This window comes from Lampetra planeri, chromosome 2, assembly GCF_965212315.1.
Source record: "Lampetra planeri chromosome 2, kcLamPlan1.2.h2, whole genome shotgun sequence".
In the NCBI taxonomy this organism is placed as follows: Eukaryota; Metazoa; Chordata; class Hyperoartia; order Petromyzontiformes; family Petromyzontidae; genus Lampetra; species Lampetra planeri.
This window is the reverse complement of record NC_136108.1, coordinates 25,282,547-25,299,294: the sequence shown is the minus strand read 5'-3', so window position 1 is coordinate 25,299,294 and position 16,748 is coordinate 25,282,547. Positions and strand designations below refer to the sequence as shown.

Here is a 16,748-nt window from a genome sequence, read left to right as displayed (position 1 = left end):
TTTACCTACTACCTTGTTTACCTACTACCTTGTTTACCTACTACCTTGTTTACCTACTACCCTGTTTACCTACTACCTTGTTTACCTACTACCTTGTTTACCTACTACCTTGTTTACCTACTACCCTGTTTACCTACTACATTGTTTACCTACTACCTTGTTTACCTACTACCTTGTTTACCTACTACCTTGTTTACTTACTACCCTGTTTACCTACTACCTTGTTTACCTACTACCTTGTTTACCTACTGCCTTGTTTACCTACTACCCTGTTTACCTACTACCTTGTTTACCTACTACCTTGTTTACCTACTACCTTGTTTACCTACTACCTTGTTTACCTACTACCCTGTTTACCTACTACCTTGTTTACCTACTACTTTGTTTACCTACTGCCTTGTTTACCTACTACCCTGTTTACCTACTACCTTGTTTACCTACTACCTTGTTTACCTACTACCTTGTTTACCTACTGCCTTGTTTACCTACTACCTTGTTTACCTACGGCCTTGTTTACTTAATACCCTGTTTACCTACTACCTTGTTTACCTACTACCTTGTTTACCTACTACCTTGTTTACCTACTACCTTGTTTACCTACTACCTTGTTTACCTACTACCTTGTTTACCAACTAACTTGTTTACCTACTAGCCTGTTTACCGCTCGCTAAAAGCTCCGTGGCGAAGTCCGTGGCCTCCATTTTAAATGGGAATCATCGAGAGTATTCTATAGATGAATAAAGCGCTCTACCTAGCATTTACCTGTTCTAAACCTATTTCATGTGTAGCAGTACCCCAGTAATTACCCTTTAATCGGGTAATTTTGTATGGGGGTAAAAGGTAGGGTAAAGGTAGGCTCGTTGCTTTTGACCTTTTACCTTACCTTGCCGAGGCCTACTCCAATTGTGCGGCAGCGTCCGGAAAACGATGACAGCCGGCGTTCTATGACGATGACATAACGCGGTGCGTGCGTTCATCCCCGTGGCCGTGCTGCGTGTGCAGGTGAACTGTGCGGAGGGTTGCTGAAGGGCAGCAACGGGACGGTGGAAAGCCCCGGCTACCCCTACGGATACCCCAACGGGGCCAACTGCACGTGGACCATACAGACGGAGGAGCCCAACCGGATCCAGCTGGTCTTCCTCTCCTTCGCCCTGGAGGAAGACTACGACCTGCTCGCCGTCTTCGAAGGCCAGCCCAGCCAAGGGAACCTGCGCATGAGGTAACGTGGTTTGGGCTCGTTGTGCCGCTGCTGCGTTGCACCCGTTAAGGGGATCGCATCAAGCCCCGCGAATCGCTGGTGGAAGGGCCTCCACTAGAGGGAGCTCTCGAGAGCCCACCCCCCCCCCCTCTATCGAAGGTACTTGGCCTCCTCTTCAATGCTGCGATGGACATCTTGGAAGGTCGTGGGCAGGTACCCACGACTTCAACCCCGCCGGGTACGGCCTGCTGACCGGATTGCTGTGGTGAACCCGCGTACACGGCTGGGTTGCACAGAGGGTCGGGGTGGGGGTGGGGAGGGGGATTCAGGAAATTCGCCCCATTGTTTATGCTTTGTCGTGCCGGACGGTCGAATTGAACCGGAGGACATTCGGCAGTGCAAGGTCGGTGCGCCGAGCCTCTGATGACGAGTATACGCACGCCGTTCCGAATTCAGTTTCAAGTTGCACGTGGAAGCGAGAACTCACGAGACCGGGAGAGTCTCGTTCGCAAGGGTGAGCTGGGTCACGCAAATGCACAACAGCAAAATAAATCAAATGTGAGGCGAATAGAAATCGGAGCAAAACTCACCATTCACGTGATAAATCTAAGATATTGCACGAACATGAAATGACGTTTAACGATACATTTTCCACGTAGTGCAAGTTGGCTTGGGCGAATACATTTATGAGACAATTAAAAAATTAAGTGACAGAAACGCTAAAGAAATACAAGAGGTTGTCATTGAAAAAGGAGCACCACTCTCATATGCCCTAAATTCTGTTAATCCGTTGATACGTGAGTAGCTCCTTAACAAAATCCCTGCTGCAATTACGAATAGCCCGATGGAGGCAAGGGTTTTGTGGCTCGAAAAAAACTCAAATCCACGAGGATACAAGGGGGCCAGGAGATGGCAGTACAGCAAGTGTGTGTGTTTGTGAACCCGGTCCGTGTGGGATTTTGTTTTTTAGTGAGCTCTGAACGGCGTTTTCTCGTCAAAAGGAGCATAACCAATCCTGCGAACTGCGGTCATCCTCGCAGCAGCAGGTTTTGGCTGCTGGCCATCAAACAAAGACGGTCACTCCTTTGCGCGCACTCAGATGCGCTTCTGCGTCCGTCTGGAACGCTCTTCGTTCCGATATTATGAAGCCACTGGAGCTAGGCACTTTTAAATCATCTCGTTTGAAAACTAATTTCTTTATACCTGCTTTGTGTGTTTAGTTTGTTGCCCTTCTCCCGCACCTCCAATGAGCATGGTTGGCTATGTACGGCGCGAAAGAAGTTCAACACATATACTTGCATACATTTGTTAAGTGAAGCGTCCCATTTTAGCCAGTTACCCTGCTGTGTTGCAAGTGAGGTACGAAGAAATAGGCAACAACGGAACAGAACGCGTCTGAGGTGCAGGCAACAACAGTGGCTGAAGAACAGAAATGAGCAATTAGTAATAGACTAAACGTGAGGCACATTGCCTGTGCATCTCTGCTGAGCATGGCTGTATATGTACGTTGCGAGAAGAAGTTCAATGTACACACACATACACAACAATAATAACAACAACCGCCATTTGCCACTAAGTGGCAGTGACGTCACCACGACGCTTGTGCCAGGCCATGTGCACCTTGAGGCCACGTGAAGTGTCGAACGCCCGCTGGCAGGAGGTCACGGGGCAGACCCAGGTGCCACGGGTCGACTGACTGAGACGACCAAGACGACTGGCTGATGCACTCCTGTGCCCCCTACTGTGCCAATGTACTGTGCAACCAATTCGGGGGCGTTAATCACAGTCACGGAAGGACAGATCTGGGCTATTATATATGTAAATTACAGTATATACATTTGTATATATTGATTGTTGTATCAAGGGAACGGGGCTGGCACACGTTCCCCGAGCGCACAGCAGTGCCCCACAGGAGCATGGCAAGGGCCTCCGGTGCGCGGATTGAAATTACGAGGCCGCACTTCCAATCCCCCCCCCTCTCCCGTCATAGAACGACACCCGGAACCCCTGCGGACCCCTGTGCAGTTATACCGCCTGCACTCCCGACGTCGCCGCAACATCAGAATGCTCGCTCGTTTTCCTCTTTCTGCCCATTGATGATCAGCTGCATGACGTAGCGCCGGGGTTCCAACTCAAATTCAATTCGAAGGGCTCATTCACAGCCAAGGCAAATTGATTGGCACCGCACCCATGCCCACAGTTTCCTTCTGGCAGACCCCACAGCAGCAGCAGCTGCTGTGGGTTATTCCGCTCATGGATTTATTTCAATTGATGCTGTGATTGTTAGGGCTCCCCTATAACAGCAAGTGCCCTTCTGTTTACTATATCTTAGAATCAACACTGAGTGGCAGCTCTTGTATTCATGGGTTCTCTCTCAATAATTCTGTTTTTTCCCCACTTGTAAAAAGAAATAAGCCTAAATGAGAGGTTCGCCAAACTTTTCAATTGCAGGCCCCCATGACAAAGAGTCGTGAGGCTTAGTGAGGCTTTCATGGGAAAATAACAAAATTTTTACAGGAGATGACATTTCCCTGGGCAATCTGGCTTGGCCCCGTGTCTCTATCGTGGTTCTTATCACTCTTTCCATCACGAATCCCTCATCCCGCGCTGGAATAATTCTACCACCAAACACATTTACATCTTCCTGCGCACAGCCTCTGTCCAGCTGCTACTGCTCAGGCAAAAGTTGAGTTCATATTCAACTACCAATTCACCTTACTCGTGAATATTTCATTGTAATTTCCAAAACTGCCTCAGAAAACTGTTCACTTAAATTTGCCCCTTTCAATGCCCTCCTCTTTCCATTGTTAGTGACCCTAACTTTAACGTTAAAACCTTGAACCTGTTTTTCTGTTATTCCGCTGTAGACAAACCAGGGCCGATCGTGACCTGTGTTTCCAGCCATGGCTCCAATTTAGTTGTGTAACCGTTCAGTTATCAGCGTGTTCATATCGTGGCGATCACCAAAGCCTTATTTTGTGATTCCTGTCATCATCTTGTATACATGTCAACCTAGCTCCCCTGTTATCTCCACCAGTTAGCTTAAAAATTTCACGTTATATTGTCATGCTGGAATGCACTTTTTCTCAACTGTCCCCAAGAAAGATGACCCATTTACTCTCTCAAACCACTGGCCAATTTGACCTCACTCATGTTCTCTCAAGAGCTGTGGAGTCTATAATTGCTGAGGCAATTGTTCAATCATTTAGGAAAAGATTATCTAATTAGTGAGCCCCAAACGGGCTCAATGAAGGTCACGCAGCAGCTGTCCTCCGTCCTCCCGTGTCCCATCTGAGAGTTATGCCCCCAGAGTGCCTCAGCGAGTCAAGACTTCTCACTCTGAACTTTGCTCACGTCTCTGATAGAGAATAGCACTCGGGACGGTTCTAAAAGCTTCCATCCATTCAAGCAAACTATTTGCTCTTGCATTGCTATCTTTTCATCAGGTTATTCTGTATCTACCATTATTTATGGTTTCTGCTCTGCCACATTTCCTATTCAAAAGTATAACCCAGGGCTCTGTCTTGTCCTCAGCCGTTTTATCTTGTTTATTAATTATCCACTTATCATCGCGTGCAAACCGATCCTCTGTGGCGGCGGCAATGATGACATCACACTTCATTTCAGCTCTTCGTTCAAAGCTCCAGCTGGTCACTCCACCTTCAGCAGCCAGAATAGATGTGGGTGCCACGCCAAGGTGTTAACCGTTGCCGGTTCCCTAGCAGAGCCACGATAAACTTGTCACATGTCACACTTCTAAGACGCGGGCACTCAATGTTTCCACGGCGCGAACACAAACACCACCTCGAATCTCTTCGTCGGTCTGTTCCACCTTATTGCATGGTCTTACTCAAGGACTGTGTGTCACAAAAACCTCAGTACTTGTACGTAGATCAATTGATTTGTGAAATTTTTATATTTATTGATGCTATTTTGTCGCGAAATGGAATTCCCAGCACGACCTGGAAATTCCCGCAAGCACATTTATTCTCTTTACTCACGTGAATTGGCAAAATAACACGACGAATTGCCACACAACGCGCATCTCACTTGCGCGTGTCTGCGAGCGAGTCCCACAGTAGGCCTGCGACATCTCAGATGAGTTGCAACCTCCAGTCCACGCTGGGGTTTGTCCTGGAGACTGCCTCCCTCTCATCCACTAGGCCCCATGGATGTAAGCGGATTATAACACAGTCTTCTGACTTTCCTATTTGCCACGCAAAGTCATGGATGATAGGAAGGGCTCATCCTCGAACAATGGGGGGAGAATTGTGCATCCGCTTTATTTATTGCACAACAGGGGTCATGGATAAAATGCCCACGAACTACCTCTGCAGCGCCTGCTTCTGTGGGCCATTCTCTAACGGGACGCTGCTGGCACGTAATGAATAGAATTAATGAAAACGGACCTCCCCACATCCTTCACCTCCCCACATCTCTCATCTCTGCACTCCAGATGATCCAACATGCCCACGGGCAGACTTCTTATCCGCACACGTTAATGAGACCACATTATCCCAAGACACCATCCCCTCCGCTGGCTCCGAGTCCAATCCCTGTGCGGTATGAGGCCATGTAACCACATTGTACTGTTTGAGATACGATTGTTACAAATATCCCGTGTCCACATTGCTACGACTTGTTTGCTGCCACGTGTGATTTATTTCACGTGGCATACGATATGCGTTTCCTCGTGGCTTCATCTCAAACCTGTTTGGCTTAATTTGCAGCTATATTCTAAGCCAGGAAGACTGCGACTCCCACACACACACAGCTACTTCGAGTGAATGCTAAACATTCCCCAGTGTTCGTGGAAAACAAACACTGCCCTAATTAGGTACTTTATTTCAGGAGTATATATTAGCTTTCAGAGTTTTTCAAGACGTCCAATATCATTCCTATTAAAACAAATATGCATGCACGATTTCCCATGATGTGTGAGAGCCGCAAATATAATAAAAACAAATATACTGCACAAAGAAGTTTCCTATGATATAAATTATGTATTAGCTTATGGAGGTAGTGTCATTATTTTGCTATTTATATGGGAAAAAGAACACAATTATGTGCGTGTATCTAAATAGAGAGACACGTCATTTGAGCTGCTTCTCAGAGCAGTTTTATTTTCTATCGAAACGTAACGGTGGCTAGGAGATGTTATCTCCCTCGCCTGATGTACAGGAGATCCCAACCCTGACGCCTGCTGTATATTTGGAGTTTGCGTCTCTCCCACCCCGTGGTCGCGTGGATTTTTCTTCGGGTCCTCCGGTTTTTCCCTCCACATTTAGAATCAACATCACGCGTTTAAATTATTTGGCTGCGATAAAAGTCCACACGATGATGATGAGCCACTTCGTTGAGCTCTCATCTGTGGCCAGGTCGCTTCTGACAAAGAACTCCGTAGCTCAGCGAGCCTTACCTGGTAAAATAAAATAGTTAAGTTTTCTGTTTTTCCATAGAGATCACAATAAACATGTACAATACATACAATCGTTTTCAAAGCTGGTCACAGTTTGCGAATTCATCTCGGATATATTTTCATTGTAATTGCATAAATGAACTACTGGAAACCATTCTACTGAGAACCACGTTCCTACGCAGAAAACAACATCCACACAAATTTTCTATTTGGAAAACACATTGTGAGAATATTGAAACGGTAAACAAACACGCACGAGTGTGTTAATGTGTAAATAGTGTGACTGCTGCTTGCTCACTCCGCTGCTAGCGGAAGAGCCTCCACTAAAGGGAGATCTAGAGAACCCCATCGAGAGGATACTTGGCCGACTGTTCCACATGTGACCTGCCAGTCGACTAACTTGCATGTAAAGAGGCAGGTGGCTGCAAGAAACTGCTGCACCGAAATTGCAATCTGTAATTCACCAATTTGATCTCGCTGTGCGGAAATTCCAACAATGTGTGGAGTTTCTTTAATCGAGCAGCGTGGAAGAGTAGGCCAAGACACCCTTGAGAGGGGTTCTCTAGTAGAGCTCCCTCGGAGGGGGCCACTTTCGCTAATACGACATTAGTGCGAGGACCGCCACACGTTTGAAATCATTGGGGTTTGACAGAACGATGATGGGTGGGTGTTTTCATTTGTTATGTATTATCATGGACCACACACGTCAGGGGCCGCACTAAAGGCCACCAGCGGCTAACATTTGGCCCGCGGGCCTTCCAATGAAGAACAGTGATCGAATGTTTGGCCGGATAGAGGGGGCTAAATGGGCACAACACTGGCTGGAAATGAGACGAACTGATGCGGTACGGGAGGATTTGGAGCTGAGTGGACTTGCAAGTTGGTATCAGCGTTGTCAAGATCGGCCTCTTTGGAGGAGGCTCGTGAAGGACGCTACTGCGCATTTGGAGACAGTCGCCCACCAACAACAACGGAGGGCAGAGGAGCGACGCTCACAACAACGAGCAGTAGCGAAATTAAGCAAATTGGCAAAGTAGGGGGTACAGCTGGTGCATCGACCAGTCATCTCAGTCAGTCAACCAATGGCACCTGTGCCCGTCCCGTGATCTCCTGTCAGCAGTGAGCCATCGACAATTCACGCGGTCTGAAAGTGCACCTGGCCTGGCACGGGCGCTGTGGTGACGTCACCGTCACTTGGTGGCGAATAGCGGGTGTTGTATTGTGGGGGTTTTTACCAGGAGGTGTGAAAGGTTTGATTGAAGCGGAATATAAATGATGAATTGATGCGGCAATCGTCACGAAGCCAGGGAAACGTGGGATGCATGTCTTGAAGCCGTGCGCTGCACGAGCAGCGCACGGCGTCATTTGCATTGTAAGCCACTAATTATGCACAGTGCGTAATAGCAACACGCCACGAATACACATCAACATCGGGATTGCAATCTAATAATCTAATCATAAAGCTAGCGCCTTTATATGCATTGGAATTTTCAGATAAAATAACGAGCATATTCATCAAACTGGCCTTCTTAATGCAACATGTTTCCCCTCCAAGTGCAGTTTTTCATGTTTCGTGCAATGTAATTATGCAAAACAGCTGTCAACACAACGGACAGAAGCTGCTTTGAAAGTGCATGCATGATGCAGACATCCGCCGGTGCGCTTTTTTCAAAGATTATGCGCGATACGGCGCAGCGTGCAGGTGCGATCGGAATACAAAACGTCTCGGCAGCGCGCGCGGGGCATGAAATCATCCGCTATTGCGCATCGCCCCCTCTGTGTTCAGTACGTGTGTACGTCTTACTTCTTTCGCACCGTACGTAACCAACCGTGCTAATCGGGGGTGCGCGGGGAAGGACAACATACTAAACGCAACAAGCTGTTCTAAAGAAAAGAGTTTTCAATCTCCAGTGTGCAAAAGTACATAGCTCCAGTGGCTTCCTAACATCGGAAGGAAGAGACCCACAGAGATCCAGAGACTTATAGGACCGCAGAGACCCACATAAATCCATAGAGACCCATACTCATATGTATGTACGTATGTTGAACTTCTTTCAGAGACCTTACGTAACCAACCGTGCTCATCGGAGGTGCAGGGGAAGGACAACAAACTAAACCCAAGAAGCAGTTCTAAAGAAATTAGTTTTCAATAAAAAAAATATTTAAAAAATTAACCCGTAAATCCTTTATATGCGTGGCATCGGTTTTATTTTATTATTCATTTCTGTTTTTCTTGAGTAAGAGTTTCATTTTTATCACATTGGTATTTTAAATAAAATATGTAAAAAAAAATCCTAAAAAGTGCAAAATTTTGGGGAAAAAATGTCACGAAAATAAATTGTCACGCACAACGAGTCTGTGTGCAAAATGTCAGCTCGATTGGATCACGGGAAGTGGGTTAAAAAACGACCGAAAGATTTGCACGGTCGTAAGCGCGCAAGCAAGCAAGTGAACTTAATATAAAGGATTTTAAAAATGCATGACTTCCAGTGGCTTCGTAATATCGGACAGAAGAGCGTTCCAGACGGCCGCAGAAGCGCATCTGAAAGCGATGCGCGATGCAGTGACCGTTTTTGTTCGATGGCCAGCCAAAAAGTGAGGATGAGCAGAGTTTGCGTGTGCGCTTGCGATACTCGCCGTGAACCGTTTCATTGTAGAATCGACCGTTACTCAACCGCCACATACTATGGGAGATCTTATCCGCGACCCTATTACCCTTACGTAACTCTTATTATCCGCGGAATCTATAGGATTCATGGCAACCCCTATTGTCCGCGACCCTGTTCACACAATTATCCGCAACAATTACCTGCGGACGTGGAAGTACAATCTTGGATAACCCTGCGGATAATATTTAAAAGCCCACGTTGAATATTGGCCAACGTGGTGAAGTCCATGCGGTTAATAGGATCCGAGACTTTGGTCCTCTACATCATCGATAAGGGATTCAAAACTCAATACATCTTTTTGTTGTGTTTTTGAACAACTGGAAAATATCCAAACCCTTTCACGGTTGAAGTTCCTTAAGGATGATCGTGTCCCAGACACGTGCGCTCACTACGAGGAGCAGCTAATCATCAAATGCGTACGCATGTAATAACAGTGTTCATATGGGTTTTTTTTTTCAATCAGCACGGTCAATCCACAGCCCAGGTAATCTGCCCGCGGATAATTGGGCGTTACCTCGAAGTGCGACATTCGTCATTAGGCGCTGTCATTAGATGCGCAGCGGTGTTTGAAAAGCCGATTTATTTGTTTCCAGTTTTCTGGAACGAGCAGAGAGCATCTGCCATGACCCACCGGAACGGTGGCATTATAATTAGCATCCCGTCGCCACCGCCTTGCACAGAGTGCTGGGGGTTTCCTGTTTCCTTTCGCTTGAGTTGCGCTGGAACAGGACAATCATTATTAATCCCGCGTCGGAATGGACAACATTTTATGGAAGCACTTAAAAAGGTCGTCAATGAGCCATGTTTGGGCAAATCGATGGCCCAACTCGTCCATATATGGACCTGAACATGTTAATATAATGTATCATTAAGTCTGTCGTGGGATTCATTATATCCTGTTAGAGCGCGAAACATCTCACAGCCGATGTAGGTGACACTGCACTTTCTGCTTCGCATGCGCACAACAAATTGAGCTACTCTGGGGCGATGCAAAGAAGCAAGATCGCCGTAGTTGAGCTTGCCTTTCACTTCTTTGGAGAGGCTCAAATATTCTGTTCTGTAACTTTTAAAGAAATTAAACCAGCACTGCCCGCACATTTTGCGTGGGATCCACGACCGTGGGTGGAGAGTGGGGGGGCAGAGGCGTGATGACGTCAGCCCGACGTGCAGATGTGCTCGGTGACGTCAACACCGAGCCCTTTGCCCGTGCGCCAGCCAGCCAAACTTTTTCTCTCATATACAGGAGCATGAATACCGTATTGTTTATGAGTGTAAGGATAGAGTTTTGCACATTTCAAAAAAACGACGCCTTTTAACGTGAAAGCATTTCAAAAACAAGGAACGACATTGGCGAGAAAAATTGAAACGCGTTTAAAACTCTCCATCATGCGCAGGTTGCAGTTTCAGCAGTCGGTTGGCTGAGAACCCGCAATCAATGGTAACTTTATTATTTTTGACATGCACGTGTAATTGCCCGAGCACACTTTTGCCCATTGATTTAAGGGATGAGGTTTTTTTTGTTTTGTTTCCGAGTACGATGTTGCGATGTGGAGTCTGGACCATGTTGCGTAAATCCAGATGGCCGGCAGTAAATGAAGTGTGCGCCTCATTTGGTTCGCAAATTAGGGATACAGAACATCGCATGCAGATGCCGGACCACGGCGCCTCTAAAACATTACAGCTATAACTGTTTTTGAAAAATATAATGGCACGTCTATAAACATATATTATGTCTCCATCTCAATGTTTCATAAATCAAAATTCCAACTTAATACCTAAGCGGGCCAACACTGGATTTCCATACGTAACAAAAACACAGAATTTACAAGTATTAATTATTTTATACGTTGGATAATTAAAGCACTTTATTTTGAAGTAATTGAAAACCCGAAATGTCAGAAAGCCGTCAATAACGTTGACTCCTGTCACCCTGGCAACAGCGGCTGTTGCCTGGCCATCGAACAAAAATGGTGGTCACCACATCGTGCGCTTTCAGGTGCGCTTCTGCAGCCGTCTGGAACGCTCTTCCGATATTAGGAGGCCGCTGGAACTATGCACTTTAAATTCATCAACATTGCAAACTAATTTCTTGAGAACTGCCTTGTGTTTAGTTTGTTGTCCTGCCCCCACACGTCCGATTATCACGGTTGGCTACGTACGGTGCGAAATAAGTTCAGCACATATACGACGTTGGTTTGCCTACGGCCATTGTATTTGAGCCGTGGAATCAAATTATACACACACACACACTGGTAGTGGGGCCAAGATTATATCGCACGACTCTCATCCCCGTAAGCCGTCACATCCAGGATGTAGAGTCCCAGCTGATCTCCAGCATCTTGGCTGTGATTGTTAAGAACGCTTCTGTCATTTGCCTTTGTACGTACGTAGAACTTATTTTGCGCCATGCGTAGCCAACCGTGCTAATTGGAGGTGCGTGCAAATATCACTAAAGCCCTCTTGGTGTTTTTTTAGCAAATGCTTTATATATTTTACATTACTCCAAAATTCACCCGCGCTGTAGACACTGCTGTATCGTCATAATTCATCAATACAGGTATCGTTCTTCCAATAATAAGCCGAAAATGAAATTGCGCAAATCAGAATAGCCTTTCCCATTAATTTAATACAACATCCATTCCTACTCAACTCCAAACCAGTGCCAGATTATCCTAGTAGCAAAAGTAGCTACATATGCTACGGGCTCCGTACTTTCAAGGCCCCTGCGCTAAATGCTTTCTAGCTATTAATTCCGGTTCAGTGATTCTGCACTTGCTCTATTACGATAGCAATCTACTGCCTTAAACTTTTATGAACGACTGGGTGTTTAAGGTTATCGATTTGTCGTATCATCTGGCCGTATAGCAAATGAAATAATACAATTACTTCTCTATGCAAGTGTAGTGTTCCAAACTCGAGACACTAGTTGGAGGTACTCTCTCTCTCTTTACTTCCGGCTTCACAGCCTTCGGGGATAACTTCATACCGAGTGCTGCCAGACCCACGGCTGCAGAGTGGAGACGACGACGATCACGACGACGGCGACAGCACAACGAGTTCCATTCCCCACCGCAGCAGCCGCGACTGCGAGTCGGAGTTCGCCTCACATACTGCCCAGCGTGGCCAGGCTCCGCCCTCGGCCCCCCCGCACCACTCTGGATCCCCCAGAGGGCTCCGTGCCTTGCCCACAGGTGCAACTGGTAGAACGGGCTGTTACCCCGACTTCTATTGTCCAGCAATCGCCCAGCGGCACACTCTAAAGTGACTCATCCTACGTCACTACGCAAGTAAAAAATGTGTGTTTAAAAAAAATGTTATTTAGGGCCCTTTGATAACATATACTACAGGCCCCGCACTAGCTTAATCCAGGACTTCTCCTCACCTAAAAGCATACATCTATATAACGTTTCACGATACAAACATAATAATAGTAATTACGTAAAAAAACAACCTTTTCAGGGAACTCACCACTTGATCTGCTGCATGTTGCAATGAGTGGCGAGGCGACGGTGGTGCAGGCGTTGCTGCTGCACTGCAGGGACACCGTGACGCTGACGCGGATGACGGCGCCGCAGCCTCATTTCATGATCTCAGGGCGCGCCTCGCCGTCGTGAAATTTTGTTCGTGCGGAAATTCGATTTCGTTTATCGAAAAGTGTCAATAATTTGGCAATTGCGTGAACGCGAAATTTTGTAAACCGCGCGTTCGTAAATCGAGGGACACCTGTGATCTGATGGTTCCTCTATGGACACGCTATCGTCCAGGGAGCTGCCAAGTCCGGCCGTAGTTGTGTAACTACAGATAAAGCACATGTTTCCCAGTCTACATAAGTGACACGGCGACTTATTTTACTTGGTGGCCCGAGCTGGAAGTAAAAACTCCATGTACACATGGCAAGAACTAGTATCAATATACTGGTTCTTTTATCCCGACCCGGACGCCTGCTGTATATTTAGAGTTGGCATGTCTCTCTCTATCTCTCTGTGGCCACGTGGATTTTTTCTTCAGGTTCTCCGGGTCCTAAGGTATTTTACCTCCACATTTAGAAATACGTGTTTTAGAGTATTTGGCTGCTATAAATTTCCACATGATAAGCATATTCGTTGAGCTGTCATTTGTGGTCAGGTAACTTCTGCAAAAAGAGCATTATAGCTCAGTGGGCCTTACCTGGTAAAATAAAAAAAATATTTTAGTAATAGTTTCGTTTTATAGAACGTCCACAGTTCACGTCCCACGAAGTGGCGAGCTCAGTCGACTCCCAAGCACTCTAGCAACAGCGCTACATCGCGAGACGTGGTCACATGACTACAATATAGTACAGTCTGTTCTCCTATAATTGGGTAGTCGCGTTCCTGAAGAACACCGCGTTATGGAACAATGAGAATTCATCACATCGAGTTTTTGTGCAAGAATAATACATTTTATTTTCTACACTTCACTAGCACTAGTATCGGAAAACTTCATCCCCTTGTGACTCATCGTAATTAAAATCAACAAAGTTGTATGCAAAAATTGTTTGGTAAAAACAGTCCGCGATAACACCGTGAGATATGTACGCAGGTTGAACACAGACTGAGACGTGTGGGTAGCGTCTAGAAGCATCCAGCAGCATCCCGCTGCCTCGTGCGATGCTACGCCGAGGCAGCCGTACGACCGCTTAGTCCTACTCGTGCGACATAGTTCTGTTCACTCAATCTCGTTATATACAATTATAAAATAATGTGTTCCCTAATACATTCATCGCTTTATGTCCAATTTTCGATATGAAAACAACACGCGTTATAGCAGAACGGACTGTACATGTACTCGGCATTCCCACGGTAACTGTAAAGCCAGCCAGCCTGACCCAGGCAACTGAGATCAGCCTGGCTTCCCATGAAAGCTTCACAGTCTTTACTTCTATACAACTGAATCATTTCAGGGGGCCGTGCGGGGCCATCCCGGCATGGCTCAGGAGGCGAGATTCAGATGTCTTCTTGTGAGGCCAGCGTATCACGGTTTGGAACGGAGTTCAAAATACCTCACAAACCAACACCACGTAGTGAAAGACCCACCCCAGAAGATCCCTGGGTGTTGTCTTCCACAGAGCTCATGGTCCACCCTAAATCACATCCACTGCACAAACCGCGGCAGCTGCGGACACCTGATGCACAAATGGAAAAATTAAAAACTCTACAGTAGGGTGCAACTGTGGTCATCCAGAACATACCGTGCAACGTATAACGACGCAATGCCCGATCCACAAATACGAAGGAGACATCGCAGCGATTGTACACTCTGCCACTCCTGACGCGGTTATCTGGATTGACCACCTGAATGTATAGTCGTTGCTCTGCATCTACATCAGCCGTAAGAGCCAGTGGGTGGAAACAAAGAAAAAAACTTAACACCTGTACCATGAGCTGGTGCAGCTCAGATGTGCGAGTGGAAAATTCGCCGACTTCACCGCCCTCAAGTGGGCCACGCTGATTTAGCTAAAATTCCAGCTGAGGAATAATATTACATTTAAACAAGAGAAAATATTTAAATAAAATAAAATTTAAATAAATCACAAATAAAATTAAAATAAAATTTGTGATTTCTTTACATTTAATTTTATTTATATATACGTGACTTTACCGAAAGAACCAATGATTATAGTAATTTCTGCAGTCACGAAAGCTTCAATTCCAGATTAATATATTTAAACTAAATAAAATATTTTTAAATAATTCAGCTTGACTGCCACGTGCTAATCTCAAAGAAGAGTGTGCGGGAACTGGTGACGCCCACTGTGGGAAGGATAAGAATGCCACTCGGAGGATTTCCCTCGGGAAAACAGTCGGGCCGTCCTGGGAAGTAGCCGTGATGTGTCGGAGCCAAAGAGAATGTGGGATTTCCTGTCGTGGGAATCCCACATCTAGATTGATTCCAGAGCCATGGTTGTGTAAAAAAATGCATGATTGCAAAAGTAATAGATGTTTAGTATTCAATGGCGTATGCAAACCCACGTTAGCATGAAATCCTTCTTTCAAATAATCAAATTTTTTCATTCCTTCTTCTCTCTGGGGAAATGAGGGCTTGGGAAGGAGGTGCAGAGTGGGAGAGCGGCTGTAACAAACCTGCACGAGTTACACCAAAGGAAACTTCAATTATTATATTTACTTGCTTCGGTCAATTACAGATAATCATAAAATAAAGAGACAGCGGTAATTGCGGAGAGCCTAAAGCGGCGCTGGCCGTTGGAGCTGATGCATCCCACGTGGCCTGTGTACGCTGACGGCTAACAAGTCCCCGCCGTTGTGTGCTCACGTGGCCACGATGACATAGATGAGGCCACTTGCCATCTCAGGAGAGTTACAGCTCTCGGAAATTAAGCTACTGTGTGGCAGTACCATACCACGGTCAAAGGCACCACAATCTATTGCAATATATCAGCCAGCTCCTAAAAGGGATGCTTTTAAAATGATTGCTATTCTGCACTACCGTACTAAATATTAATGCGTGAAGCGTGTAAGCAGCTGAATGAATATATGAGTTAATCATGGACGCGCACTTGCGATGTTATTCATGAAGATCTGCAACAAATAGTTTCCACGGAATATTGCTTCGTTAGCAACACACATCAACTGTCGGAATGATGGGGTTTGTTATTGAACTGTTAGAGGCCGTCATTGGAGCTCATGTTACTACGCTCTGTCAACAACTGTGCATGATTGAATGGAACCTGGTATGCCTTCAATAACTGCCCAAGGTATATGGACTGTGATGTATTTTCCAGTTTTATCTATCAGACATATATCAGGAGTTGGCAGGACAAAAAAAATAGGTTTCATAGTTTTCTCACACGAGCAAAACACTCCTCAAATAGACATTGGCCAGAACAATGTCCCGGTAGAGCCCTGCGTTATGAACAATCACAGCCGAGATGCTGGAGAACAGCTGGGACTCACCAACCTGGATGCGATGCGTCGAGGCTCATGGGGATGAGAGTTGTTTGATTCGACGGCTCAAATACCCTGGACGTAGGCAAATCCACGTATTTATGTATGTTGAACTTATTTCGCATCGTCCGTAGCCAACCGTGATAATCGGACTGCAGGGGAAGGACAACAGACAGAAAATGCAGTTCTCAAGAAATTAATTTTCAAACTAGATTGTTTAAAAGTGCATAGCTCCAGTGGCTTCCTACTATCGGAAGAGCGTTCCAGACGGCCTTAGAAGCGCATCTGAAAGCGCACGATGCGGTGACCACCGTCTTTGTTCGATGGTTCACCATAAGCTGCTGCTGTGAGGATGACCGGAATTCATGTGACGATGTATGCTTCATGACGAGATAAGCATGGTATTGTGGTTCGTTTGTGGAAAGCACATTGTGCATCTGAAAATTGTTTCCACTGCTGGTTGAAAGGCCTTCCCTACTAGAGGGCCTCCTCTAGAGGGCATTTGTGGCCTATCCTTCCACACTGGCCACAAGTATCCA

General features: G+C 46.1%; 1 protein-coding gene across 1 annotated transcript in view; it reads left to right on the top strand.

Annotated features, from left to right (window-relative positions):
• The first annotated feature begins 827 nt into the window (after window positions 1-827).
• The window catches only part of LOC144724254 (CUB and sushi domain-containing protein 1-like), a 267,119-nt gene continuing 251,198 nt past the window's right edge, over window positions 828-16,748 (top strand). The window contains exons 1-2 of the mRNA XM_078603232.1: window positions 828-840; window positions 1,003-1,219. Of these exons, the coding sequence (XP_078459358.1) occupies window positions 828-840; window positions 1,003-1,219 (230 nt within the window). The remainder of the gene's footprint in view (window positions 841-1,002; window positions 1,220-16,748) is intronic.